Below are 14626 nucleotides of genomic sequence, written 5' to 3' on the forward strand. Positions count from 1 at the left end.
ATAGGAGAGAGATATGGGTTCAAATCCACTCAAACTGCAGGAAGATAAATTATTCAACTTTTTTAATATTTACGTAAATTGTGTAATAGACAATGTGAACGAGTACCTGAAATTAGCGGCAAACGCGGACAAACAACAGCTGCAGCGTATCAAAGCGGTTTTCGAAAAGAAAAACCAGAAGAGTGCGCTCTGTATTGCGCAGCTACAGAAGAAGTTAGAAGGATACAACAAACGGATCAAGAATTGGGAAGTAAGTCTCTTAGAATTATCTAGAATAACGGTAGAATAGAAAAACATTTATTGCCAGAAAATACAGTTTCATTGTGTATAAGATGTATCTAAAATAAGGCAAAAGACATCGCAGCATCAGCTGCGAGTGTCCCAGTGCAATATGTATATATATAGCTGCATAGTGCTGGTTTTTAGCTAGATCCTCTCTTGACAAAATAAAAAAAAAAAAATACAACGTAATATAATAAAAAAATAAAATATAATGAAATATGCAACTATGGAAATAATACCAGTGCATCTGTAGGGACAGCTGTAATGTGCTTTTATGCTCGAAAACGGCGGGGTATCAGTGAGTAAGGATAGATAAAAATGAAACCAGGTAAGGCCCATTGTAATGGTTTTATCAGGAATTAACCGTGATAGTTTCCAGGGGGACCGCATCAAGTTTGACCTGATAGTATAAATTGGACTTCTAGTCCTCATTATTAACAACCCCTTCACCACCTTCCCCATTTGTTGAGTATAAAGCGATGAGGACGCTTGGCTCATCATGATGGATTTGCTAAAGATTAACCATGATGGGAGGGGGGAAAGGGATTGTTAGTAATGGAGACTAAAAATCCCATTGCTAGCAATATACCTAACCAGGTCGACCTCTACGCGGTTCCCCCTGGAAACTGTCATTATTAATTATTCATGATGAATTCATCATGATAGGCTAATTAGCCTGTTTTCATTCTCATCTATCACCCTTCACTGGTACTCCGCCAGCGTATCCCGTTAGCGCAGACGGGGTTACCATACCATTTTCATCCAACAAACCATGATGGGACCTCATGGAGGTTAACGGGATGGAGTATTACTGGCAATGAACATTAGCACCCCCATTACACAATTAGTATCAATTATAAATGTCTAGCCAGCATCTTTCATCTGAACTTAATCTTAATATTTGTTTTTTTTTTCAGCAACATGGTACAAGTGGTCAAGCGCACAGACAACCTAGAGAAGTTCTACGGGACATGGGACAAGGACTCAAGTAAGATTTTTGTTGATGAATAATAATTTTCATGAGTCATACCGTGTCGTAATTGTTTCGGGCATTCCCGAATTTAATATGAGTACCTCTAGTGTTTTTTTTTGGGATTTGTCAAGGTTTTTATACCACTGAGGAAGAAGTTAACTATAGAAATTAGTAGTTATACTTACCACCTATGGGCATGGACAAACAATGCAAATTATACTGTCCTGCCCAACGACACACCCCATTTGGTCTCCTCTACCATACCTATCTCTTCTGAAAATGAACTTTTGCCTTTTCAGATTGGCAATTAAATAATATAAAAATGTAATATGTAAACAAATAATCCACATTGTTTTCATATCAGGCGTTAAATATCCACGGCGGGTTTGCAATTGCAGTTAGCCTTTGGTGATGTTTTAAGAGGGACGCTGCTGTCCATTCTTCGACCATTAAGTTTCCTTAGTTTTCTCTTACGACATACATTAAAGGAAGGGATGGCCCATACTATGCCGGGACCACACGGCGAAAACGTATTATAGAGTTCCGTATTCGCTACGGGAGCCATTTGATAGAAGCTAAGCTCGTCCTATTTAGCACTAAAGTACTTGGGATTATGTATATATGTGTAATACTATGAAAATATAATTTGTATTCTTTGAATATTGCTAAAAATTCATGAATTCTCTATAGACTTTACTGGGTACAGAGGAATAACACCTGAGTCCTTAGGAATGGCAATGCATGAGAGGTATCATGAGCGAAACAGTATACTCTGTTATGTCATGGTGCCGTTCATGTCTATAGGCGACAGTTACCACTTTCCATCAGGTGGGCCGTCAGCTTGTTTGCCATTCTAAGTTGCATAAAAAGACATATTCGTAATTGCTGATTAAAATCTGTGTTAATGTATATACATATAATGCGTATACTTTTGACATGTCGGCGCTTTATGGACAGCAACCTGTATTTAATATCTTTTATCTAATAATATTGCACGAAAGTTGCCTTAACTTAGGTACCTCTGTTCTATTCGTATTTCTATCCTGAAGCAACTGTGATTTCATGGCGGTTCGTAGGGTGATATGTGGCAATAGAACTACAGAACGCGGAGGCATAACACCACAGTCCTCATTTCCAGTTTTTATTTTCTGGTTTTCTGGGGCACGATCCACGGAAAATTTTCAGGGGGAACCGCTTGGTCGTTGACCTGACAGGAATTATTAATGGACTGCTACTCCCTGTTACTGGCAATTTTGATCCTCCCTATATGCGTATTCTTTTCCTCAGCATGACCATCAGCTTGTTTAAATAATACATTTAATGTTGCTAGAAATGTGGGAGGCAACATACGCGACGGCATCACCGGCCTGGGCGGAAGCGTGATGGCGGCGCCCCGTGAGTTCGCCCACCTGTTCTCGCGGTCCAATCGCTTCGGCTCGGCGGATAACATAGCCCAGCTCGCCGGTCTGTACAGTCGCTTAACATGTTTAATTTATTGACTGTAGCCTAGTGCTAGTGCCACATTAACGTGACATCCGTGGGCGGAATAACGAAATGTTTTATTGAAATTAATTCAATTTAGTTCAGGCACATGATGTAGCAGATTCGAGTCAGAGACTAACCACCTTTATTCAATAAAAACAACAATCTTTTAAAATAGCTGAAGTAATTCAAGTATTATTGATTAGAAGAGATTGGTATATAGTATCAAAGTCCGCCTTTTGTACCAAAATTTTTTTAAAATGTAGTCTATAAGGAATAAATAAATAGTTTATTTCTTTTGTGCTAAATTCTCAATTTAAAAAAGTAACAAAATTGTAATGATTAAAATAGCTGCAGAATGTTTTACTTCGCGGAGGATACGCAACGGAAAATCCAGTTAACGTGGCACTAGTTTAGAAGACGTTCAGGGAAAATTGTCAGTTTTTGAATTACTATATAGGTCATTTTTATCTCTCTTTTGTGTAAGCAGAAACGATAGATAGAATGCCAAATACTTTGATTCAAACAACTCTCTTTCACGTTCTTCTCATTCGTTAATATATTCGTACAGATTCGCTAGTTACAAACGTTTGTAATTGGCTCTTTTTTAACATGTTACCTATTTGATCGTATGGTCAGCATGAAAAGTCAATGAACGCATTAAAGTTTTTAATACCGCTCCGTTAGCATATGGGTCATTGCCAAATTTTGCGCAGGTAACTGCCACTAAAAATGTTCAACTTTTAAAAAACCAAAAATTCTTAAACATGACTTTTCTTTTTGTTCATGCTTACTAAAACAACTAAATTTTTAACTATTACAGCCGGCCGCGATGTTTAACTGATGATTTTTTATTTATCCCGTATTTTGTAGGTGAGGGTCTAAAAATAAAACAACTCTGTTATAATAACGTTTTAATTTATATTATGAAACTAAATAATTTAGTACCAAATTTTTTGGCATCAATGTTAATTAAAGTCTTTTATCTTATAATCACATTTAGAATCACATTTGTTTTTTAAGTTTAACAATTATTAATTTTAATTCTAAACAACTCTGTTACTTTTTGAATTTTGACGCATATTAAATTCTACCGAAATACTCTAAATATTTATTTATTAACTGATAACTATAAAATATGACTGTATAAATATCTAACATATTATGTATTATTATATTACCATATTATAATCATTAGCTTTTCATAAACATCTTTGGTATGTCTTTCAATCTTTGGGACAGAAAAGTAACAGAGTTGGACGGCAGTAACATAGTTGTTCTTTTTTTGTATCTTACTTGACTAAATTTCACTTGGTTGAGCTTGAGAGTTGAAAACATAAACATAAACTTCAATATTAGTGACAATAAACGTCATGACTGGTCTATAATAAACAATATAAGAACAAAAATCTTATATTCTTGAAAAAGTAAGTTGAAAGTGAAAATTATTTTTCAAATATCTCTAAAGCAGTATCAAATTGGAAATATATTCTTTTACCTTTACGGACTTTTTTAGGTTCTGGAACAATAGCAAGTATATTATCAAAAGATACATAAGATAAATCAGATTTAACTAATTTAAATTTTGTAGCCGTATGATCGATTGACTTGAAAAACATAATTTTGACCTCACCATCGTCTTCTATTTCAGATAAGGCCTTACCTAAATATACATAGTCCTGTTTTAAACTGGAAATTTTTACCAAGACACAAATACCTTCTTTTATTTTTTTAACATGAATATTTTCCTTCTCAATCAAAGCATCGTCATTTTGCTTTGATGTGCTAGGTTCTTCTGACAAATAAGTGCTGGAAGATTTTTCTTTTATTGATATCAGAGGGGCATCATCATCGGAATCTGAGCTGTAAACAATGCTGTAAAACCCTTTTGCTCGCTTTTGACAAAGGTTGCTTATATTGGACAGAGAATTCTTGTTGCAAGTAGTAGGAGTTGATTTTTCTACTGCAGTTTTTATTGGAACGTAGTGCTTGGGATTCATGCAAGAGCAAAAGCCGCGCTGACAAAAACAACTCAAATATCTATACTTTAGAACTCCAGCTTCCTCAGTAAAAACTTGATGGACTTTCATGGTACCTAATAATGGCACGATACACTCTGGGATCTGCGATGAACTCAGTTCAATTTCCTCATTAGTTATTAGAAATAGTCTTACTTTACTTACATCTTTCAAAGCACGATAGAAATTTGTAGCATCAGATATGTCAGTTCCACGTGCAACAAGTTGATCAGCAGTACGCTTTAAAAAACCGCCAATCCCATCTGCGGCACCCTTGCCATGTCCTGCTTCAAAAAAATTCCAAGTAACTTTAGTAAACTTGTACTTAGAGAATAACTTTGTGCATATCAAATAAAAGTTTTGTTTCTGTCGATATTGAGTGGCTGGGCCGTCTGAAAATACATGCAGGATATTTACTTCCGGAAATTTGTCATGAATTGAAGCAAAGATTGGATGGAGGTGAGCCCAAATTGCGGCAGGGTTGTGTGAAAGGTTTTCAGACACGGTACAAAACGATGATACCTCTAGCTTGTTATCTGAACCACGACTATAGATCACTCCAGTATGCATGGATACTTGATTTCGGGACCCGCCAAAATGATAAGATTGTATTTCTTCAGAACATTTACAGTTATAATTTTCACTGAAATCAATATGCAGCGCAATTTCATTTATAGCCAAGTCATCTATGCATTTTCTATAATTTTTGTACTGTGTCTTAATGTAATATACATGCCTTTTAAACTCCTTTAGTGTAATTTTAAACTTATCTATCAAAGCTTTTCCAGTACTCTTTATCTCTTCTTTGATACTTTTTGTAACTTTGATTTTCTTTCCTGACTTCTCTATCACTTCAGTTTTAGTTAACCATTGAGGATATTTTACTATTATTTCTTCTTTTGATGTATCATAAATAATTTCTGTTAATTGACATACAGAACAGATTCCGGTCATACATACTAGTGAATCTGGATCACATACTTGGTTTACAATAATCTTGTTAATGTCTGAGGTTCCAATAACTTTGTTTTTACACAAAGCAATTGCCAAGTATTGAATATTAATATGAATTCGACACAAACATGTTTCTCTTGCAGCAACAGTCGAAAACAAAACATAAAATGGTCTATATCGGGTAAAAGTTCTGTAACTACATGTCATAGTAGGGTTTTCGCGTTTAAAAGAAAGGTAAAGATTTTTCATATTATCTAGTAGGTAGCGCTTTTGCATTTTATTTTTCTTTAAAGAAATGGTTTCTTTTTTTCCAGCAGTCGCTCTTGATACGTCATCACGTTCAAAAAATTCCTTAATTTTTTCACTGAAAAGCTTTTTCTTACGCAGACGCTGTTTTTTCCGTATGTAGCCTTGGTTCACACCAAGACATTCTTGGATGATTTGCACTTTTTGCCTAGAACATTTAACAGCCTCATCTTCAAATATTTTATGAATTGCCCATTTCTCTTTCCGACTTTTTATATTCTCATATCGTTTTTTAATAGCATTTGATAAAATCTCATATTTCTGTTGATGCTCTTGATTATCATCTTCAATTTCAGATTTCTTATGTTTTGCCCTATTGTACCTTTTTCTATATTTTTCGCACCTCTTTTTCATTACTTCTAACTGTTGCTTTAATTTTATGTTATCTCTAAATAACTTCGATCTGTTCCTTTTTACGCGCTTTCTGCCACGAGAAGCTGCTGATATAGTAGAGCTAATAGTTTTTTCACAAGAAGTAGACAGCTGAGGTGTCGATAAACAATGATCAGCATTTGGAGTAATTTGGTTTTGCCCTGGAGGGGCCGGTCTATTAAAACAAGGAGGTGATGACTCTGGGATTTGCATGACAATACGAAGAGCTCTAGCCTTATCTCTCCGTTTAGAATTTGCAGATCGCCATTTTTTTTTTATTGCTCGATGTTCACGTGTTGTTAAGTCTTGTACTAAGCGTTTATTAGCATGGTATCTCTCTCGATCTTTTCTTTTAGATTCTGCTTCCTTTTCAGGATTATTTTTACGCCGTTCTCGGTACTGTCGCTGCTTTTCAGCAGGCGTAAGTGGCATCTTGAAATCACAGGTAACACGCAGTATCTTGTAACAATATATTTAAGTTTATTAAAATACATACGTTTTACCAAGTTTATAAATAATTTAAAAACACCCGATTATTAAACATATATAGTTTGAAATATAAAATATAAGTATAAAGTTAAAGAATATAGGCATATTCAACTCTGTTACTTTCTTAACAACTCTGTAACCACGCGCTGGTAACAAAGTTGCTTAGTAACAGAGTAGTAAATATAACATGCCACAAGACATAAGTCAAATAGTAAAGCGTAAAGTACACTTTTTTTTTCATATTTATAATATTTACCTTATTAACAACATACTAAATGTAAAATAATAAAAAATAAGTTGGTTTACTTACGTAAATAGGTAGGTAACAAAGTAGACGCACATTAAAAACACGTAGCCTATTCAACGCCTGGCGATCCACTGACACCCCCTGTACACCTCCCTCCGATTTAACGGTGAACCACGATTACTCCAGACATACTGATGAATGTAGTACAAAGTGTGAGCAACGCCATCTCTATTTTATGTTGCGATTTAATCAGTAACATAGTAGTCCACACAGTTTCACACAATATGCGGGACATAGTTTCAAAAAAAAGTTATTAATTACATTTTGATAATTACCGGTTTTAAGACATACTTTATTAATATTAACAATACTCTGTTTATGGTAATAATTTATTTAGTGTAGGTTGATATAGTAGAAAAATAAATTATTTGATTTTTATTACAACGGAATACTACTTGGGACACAAAGGGAAAACCATTCTGTTACCAGGATGACCATAATGTTACTTAAAAAAAAATACTAAATACTTTATAATTTGTATTTATTTTTAATCAATATTTGTAAATACGATATATTTTGTATTTAATGTAAAATTTGTTAGAGATTACGTGATTATTACTAGTAAAAATAATAATACAGTCGAGGGACAAGTTTACCTGCGCAAAATTTGACAATGACCCATATATGTAACATGTTTCAATTCTGACGTCACCTTGTCGAGCTTACAACCCAGTGTTTCATCATCATCATCATACAAGCTCTTAACCCTCCACTGTCGAACATAAGCCTCCCCCTTGGGGGGGCTTTGCCAGTAGTTGCCACGCTTGGCAGGCAGGCTTTAGAGATGTTTTAAGAGGGACACTGCTGCCCATCCCTTCCCGTCCCTTAGTCGACTTTTATGACAACCACGGGAAAGAAAGGGGTGGCCTATTCTATATCGGGGGGGTCACACGGCTATTGTTTAGGATTTTGACATAATAAACATTCATCGACTTTTTATGCTGACCGTAAGTCCACCACTTTATTCATATAATTTATTTGCTGAATATGAATATAGGTGATATATAGATTTTATGTAAATTTATAATATCGTATTCTTGTCGTTTATTCTGCATCTTATCTAAATGTATGTAAGTGATATGTAAATATATTGGGAACGGAGCGATTTTTTCTGAGACGTCATCTATGAATTAACGCCTATATCCTACGCTAGCTTTGCTTTTATTATTTAGCTATTAGAAAACTAACACGCGTGGACTAAACGGATTTAAAGAGTACGCTTCTTAGCTTGTTTCTATGCAATTTTTACGAAACGTCATACTTATATAAATATTATTTATAGAGGAGATTGTTATGGAGATTTTTTTAATGTTACATCGAAGTATTTTTAATCTGTTTAACTATTTCCAAAACATGATATTTTTTACTATAGCTGTATTTACCATACACAAATAATGTCTTTCTATGACATCAACAAGTATGAAATACGTATGAAAATATATATATTAGTATATAATATTAATATATATTAAACTAGAAATAGCAAACTACAGTGCATTTAAACGCATAAGACAGGTCGTCAGTATATTTAATGAAATATGTGTTTTGTCTCACAGAGAACACGGGTCCTTGTGAGTATATAAAGTAGATTCATTCACTTGATATTTTTTTCTCATTAATTCTTATAAATAATTTACATTACATTTGCTTGTTAAAACTAAATTTAATACTCGATTCCAAGTAAATTACCCACCTTTTTATACAAACAGTAGTTCAATCATCTTTTCCATCGGATTTCTTTCATTCTAGACCTTTTCTCGTGTCAAATGTTAGATTTTTTTTTTTTTTTGTTATATAACTGGTTTATGTGTATTTTACTACGTTGGTTTTTTAATTAAATACTAACATTAAATTAACTCATTAATACGCCACTATTATATATATTATATATTTGTTTGAATTTATTTTTTAAATCTTGATCCTGTGTTTGAAATATAAGAAAAAAATTATTAAAAAATATATATATATATAAATGCGACTCCTATGTCATGTTACGGGTTTGTTTTGTAAAACAGATTGGGAAATTTATTGGATCTAGTTGTCGAAATGTAATATTTTTGTTACACAATCGACAAATGGGATTAGACTAAAAATACTGTAAATCTGTTTATCAATTCAACTCTTTAGGAACTTTTTATTAAATTTCTGTGTGTAGCCTACAAAACCACAAATTTGCGAGTAAAAGTTTAACCCATATGACTTCTTCCTATTATTATAAAAACCTTTAAGCAATCTTTTGACTTCTAGAATAATAACTCTCGTTAATAAATATTAATATTTTTAAACCAATTTTTTCGTAGAATATAGAATCTCATATATCTCTTATTTACGATCATCGAGATTATTGCAAAGATAGACGTCTTATCTGACAGCACAGCGCTCAATGTCGCAACCCGATAACACGTCATGTGTGTCGGAACAAGGTCAGTTCCACAACAGATACAGTCTACTAATTCATTGTGAGACGTTAAAAAGTGTGTTTCTCACATATGTATATTATTAGTTGTGATACTAATCTACCTTCATGCTAAATCTCTTTTTAGATAGGCATAGAGAATGGGTAGTTCAATTTCATATCCTCTTTTAAATCTTTATTTATTACTCTATTGAGAGGTAGATAAATGAATAACCTTTAATAAATAGTAAATTACATAATAATCTGTGGGTTGTTATTATCCAAAAATCGCTAAATTAAACGAAATAACTCTATTGTCGTTTCATGTTAATTTTAAACTATGTCGTTATGTACTTACTAGTTTATATTTCTTAAATCCCATCATGTGTGTGTGTGTGTGAGTGTGAGTGTGAGTGTGAGTGTGAGTGTGAGTGTGAGTGTGAGTGTGTGTGTGTGTGAGTGTGAGTGTGTGTGTGTGTGTGTGTGTGTGTGTGTGTGTGTGTGTGTGTGTGTGTGTGTGTGTGTGTGTGTGTGTGTGTGTGTGTGTGTGTGTGTGTGTGTGTGTGTGTATATATATTCCCCAATTTGTTTTTTCTCCTCATTCTCATACCATTGACAAGATCACGTCAATATTATGGGTGATTCTCATTATATGAATTTATTTATTTATACTTTATTGCACCAAGTAAAATTAATTTAATAATAAATTTAATTGAATTTCAAAGAATATATACTCATAGTTTTTTTTTTTTTTTTTGGGTTAATAATAAGGCTATTTAGTGCTTTTATTTATTCTAACAATATGTTATATGTTTTATTTAACTTTTTATTATTAAAGATTTAAGAATTATGTAGTTACATATTTTTTATTAATATACTTCTATACTATTATGATCTTTCATCCAATTTTAAGATTACGATTAAAAAAATAATTATAGATTGTATCCCACACAAAAAAAAAAAAAAAACTAGCTCCAATCGTGACAAAAGTAGTTATTTTGATTTAAAAACTATATTACTGTACCGATTCTGATAAAATTTATAATGCAACCACTCTGTAAGTATATCTCTTCAGATAACCGACGGTGTTATGAGGTAATAAACATAAAAAAATACAGCCGAATTGGGAACCTCCTTTTGAAGTAGGTTGAAAAGCTTAAACGTAAAACAAAAGATTGGTGTAAAAAATAGTAATTCTGTGACTAAATAATGATTCATACTCGTAAAATTCAAATGCAATACAGAATGTCAGAACTACGTTAGATAAGATTAACAGAATAATCCTGCCTGTTTGACTCACTCGCTCACTCGCGTTAGAATAATTATAGATTTGAGTGTTTTGTGTACACGACATGAGACGTCTGTGACATGTTCTTCAAGAAGTGCAGGAGAAAACGTAAAAAAACAAGTAAATATGGTTTGTTTAATTTTTTTTTTAATTTTTTTTTCCTAATCGAGATCGTGAACTAAATGTGAATTTGTTATCTTTTGTCATCGTAATATCACCGTCATGTTGACATCTTGATTACTATGCAATATTTCGTGTGTGATGACTAATATTGTATGTACAAACTATTTTTAGTAACGGATTTTGTATTACTATACTAACGTTTGTTTACAATATGTTTTTTCAAGTTAAAAATTGTATAAAAATATTTAAACTTGTATATATCGTTATTATTTATATTTTTTTTACAATATATAACTAACATTTGAAAGACATTTATTCTATCTTATAATTAAGATTAAGGTCGACGAGGTCGCCCATTGTTTTCACACTGTGATTATTTCTTGTAATTGTTTATGTCTATAATAAGTTTACTATTGTAATATTTTAGAGGAAACTATAAAGTGTATCTAATTATTACTTATTTAGATATTTAATAAAATATTTATTTTTGTTCAAATCTAATACAAATATAATTCTTTTTTTTTTTACAAAATTCCTTAAATACTAATAACAATTAAAAGTAATGTACCCAAGATACTACCTCTTTGGATTGCCAAACTTATCTTTTGGGCAAAGTAGCTACCAGCTCTTGGGTCACCAGTAACCTCGATGAGGCGCGCTGCGATCGTCCGATAATCGTCGTCCTTATTTATATATTAATAACGATAAAATAATAATAAAGTATGTATTATAATATTAATATTATTATTCCCAAAGAGGTTGACGTCAGACAGAATGCCGGTCGTAAAACTATAAGCCAAATATTTTTATAATATGGTTATGAAACATATTACGCCGATCCCAAATAATAATTAGGATAAGGGTAAGATGATGATGAATAAAGAGTATCTAATAATTATATATATATATATATATATATATATATATATATATATATATATATATATATATATATATATATATATATATATATATATATATATATATATATATATATATATATATATATATATATATATATATATATATATATATATATATATATATATATATATATATATATATATATCCTCCTTATCGATTTTTTTTTCAATAGCCCTTTTATTAGGAAATAATTATTGTACATACATATTTCTAATTAAATAGTATTTTATCTGTTATCTATATAGTCTATTAACACGCTGTTATTGTTAGTACCCAAGTTGTGTACAAAGCTCAATACGTTTGCCATTACGCTAAGCTTCAATTTCCCATAATTATGCAAAATGTTTTTGACTCGCATTTGTGTCAAATGTGTGCTTATCATGGCGTCTCCTTCTTGCACGCTAGCCCCACAACACGCGGAGCTGAGAGGTAAATAAAAGCTGGTTTATTTACTTTAATATTCTAGCTTGAATATTATTTCAAAATCCTATTTTATATGTTACAGCCGAAATTCCCGATTTATCGCTTTTGACGAGTTAAAGAGTAGCTTTTTTTTTAATGCTATTAACGATAATTGTAATCAATTAAAAGTTTTGATTGTAACATATTTTATGGAAATGAAATTGTTTAACTAATAATCTAAAATTATTTCAACATTTCTAACCTTAATCCTTTTATATTAATTTATATTCTAGTTTATTTAATAAATCTAATGGGTTTTATTATTTTCTATCATCAAAGTATCATAGAAATCTTGTATATGTATGTACACAGTCTAAATACTAATAGTAATGTCTCGCTTATGCACTATTTAATTTCAATAAACTCTTTTAGAATATTTTTATTGTAATTTTCTGTTGAGAAACGAAAATTTGTAATTAAAGTTTCGGCTTAAACTTCATTTTATATATAGATAACTATGTTAAAGAACTAATAATTGATTTGAAAATTTTATTATATACACAGCGTTTTTATACAAGTCGAAAATGGTGCTGTTTCTTTCTTATTCTTCAATCTCAAATACAGCATACAAGCAGGTTGCTTGAAGCCGCATTTACTTGATGAGACAGAGAGTAAAGATCCCATCCATCCATCATATAAGCCGTTAACTGTCCACTGCTGAACATAAGCCTCCCCTTGGGGGGTTTTTGCCAGTAGTTGCCTCGCTTGTCAGATGGGTTGCTAACCGCATTTAGGCTTTGCTGATGTTTTAGGAGGGACGCTGCTGTCCATCTCTCGACTACATTCTCTTAGAAGTCTTTTATGATAGGCATAGGAAAAGAAAGGTTGGCTCCTTCTATGCTGGGACCACACCGTTTATTTCGTATAAACCCAACAAATCTATCCGCGTATTGAGTGTATCTACAATGTGGCAGCGAACGCGTCGTCTGAAGGGTCCCGAGCGTCTGAGGGCGGGGAGGCGGCGCCCCGAGGGTCCACGCTGCCGCGAGCCGCCACCTCACCAGCACCCAAGTTTTCACCAGATGCTTCCCCCAGTTCCTCGGTCACAAGTGAAGGCGCGCCGTAAGTATAACGCTAGTGTAATCAGACTTCGGTATGAACTTTCTTAAGTAATATTAACGAAAAATAGGGTAAAAGAATTTTCTTTTACCACAGTGGTGGTAAACAAGCATACAGCCCGTCTGATGGTAAATAATCACTCAGATCAGATCTGTATACTTGTTTGCCACCATCGTGGTATAAAAAATATATTGAACGAAATGGCATCATTTGTACTATTTAAAAGGTGCATATAATGTTACATATAACGTTCCCGTTACAGTTATCCGACGCAAGCTGGCTCAAACAACATGTCAGAGGCGGTGTTCAGTATCAAGCCGATCTTAAATGAGCTGCGCGAGCGCAAGGAGGATTACGAGAGGCTCGTTGAGAAAATAGATGCGCTCAAGGTACAAAAGTTTATTAACATCATGTCATCGTAAATCATACCCATTCATTCATTTCCATTCATTCGTACCCTTTCCCATTTTTTTATAATTTTTCACACAATCTATCCACTTGTTTTCCTATTTCCTACGTGGATATCACTTTGATACCCAATAAAAAATGTAATTAAATATACCATAGAATGGTTTTTTACTTTGAAAATACACTCAATTATTAATGATTTTACCTGCATTTCCGCCTTCAAGCATTATAATTGTTGGCAATAAATTATAACATATCTTGTTTATTGCCTGAATACCTAAATGTGACAGAAAGTGACCTTTGACTACCCCTCATCTAATGGAATCTGTTATTTATTTATTTAGATTTTTTTTATACTACTTAGAATGGCAAACAAGCTGACGGCCCACCTGATGGAAAGTGGTAACCGTCGCCTATAGACATGAGCAGTACTATGGACATAACAGAGTATACTGTTTCGCCCATGATACCCCCCATGTGTTGCCATTCCTGAGGACTCAGGTGTTATTCCTCTGTACCCAGTAAATTTACGCCATATCCTATCCTTCAAACCGAAACACAGCCATGTAAACACACAACAGAATATCAGTGTATTGCACTTTTAAGGGCAAAGCAATAAACTGAGTTGTGACCATTTTGTGTTACTATGGCACACGCATGAAGGAAAGGAAAGAAAGGAAATTGTTAGTTTATATATTTTGTTTTTTTTTTGTTTTGTGCTTTTTTATTTTCATTCTTTTATCTCTTTTACTCTGTATTATGTGTATGTTTTTTTTATTGTAAT

The 14626-nt window shown here is 32.8% G+C and overlaps 1 protein-coding gene across 5 annotated transcripts in view; it reads left to right on the forward strand.

Annotated features, from left to right (window-relative positions):
- The window catches only part of LOC113519426 (transmembrane and coiled-coil domains protein 2), a 70727-nt gene that overhangs the window by 45654 nt on the left and 10447 nt on the right, over window positions 1-14626 (forward strand). Inside the window, exons 7-13 of one of the 5 annotated variants that reach the window (XM_052897044.1) lie at window positions 90-250; window positions 1200-1270; window positions 2586-2719; window positions 8740-8754; window positions 12319-12342; window positions 13290-13437; window positions 13697-13823. In XM_052897044.1, coding sequence (XP_052753004.1) covers window positions 90-250; window positions 1200-1270; window positions 2586-2719; window positions 8740-8754; window positions 12319-12342; window positions 13290-13437; window positions 13697-13823 — 680 coding nt within the window. The remainder of the gene's footprint in view (window positions 1-89; window positions 251-1199; window positions 1271-2585; window positions 2720-8739; window positions 8755-12318; window positions 12343-13289; window positions 13438-13696; window positions 13824-14626) is intronic. The other 4 variants (XM_052897045.1, XM_026904528.3, XM_026904529.3 and 1 more) reach the window with 4 other exon arrangements.

Source organism: Galleria mellonella, unplaced genomic scaffold (genome assembly GCF_026898425.1).
Source record: "Galleria mellonella isolate WM207_F2 unplaced genomic scaffold, CSIRO_AGI_GalMel_v1 utg352, whole genome shotgun sequence".
NCBI classification, from domain to species: domain Eukaryota; kingdom Metazoa; phylum Arthropoda; class Insecta; order Lepidoptera; family Pyralidae; genus Galleria; species Galleria mellonella.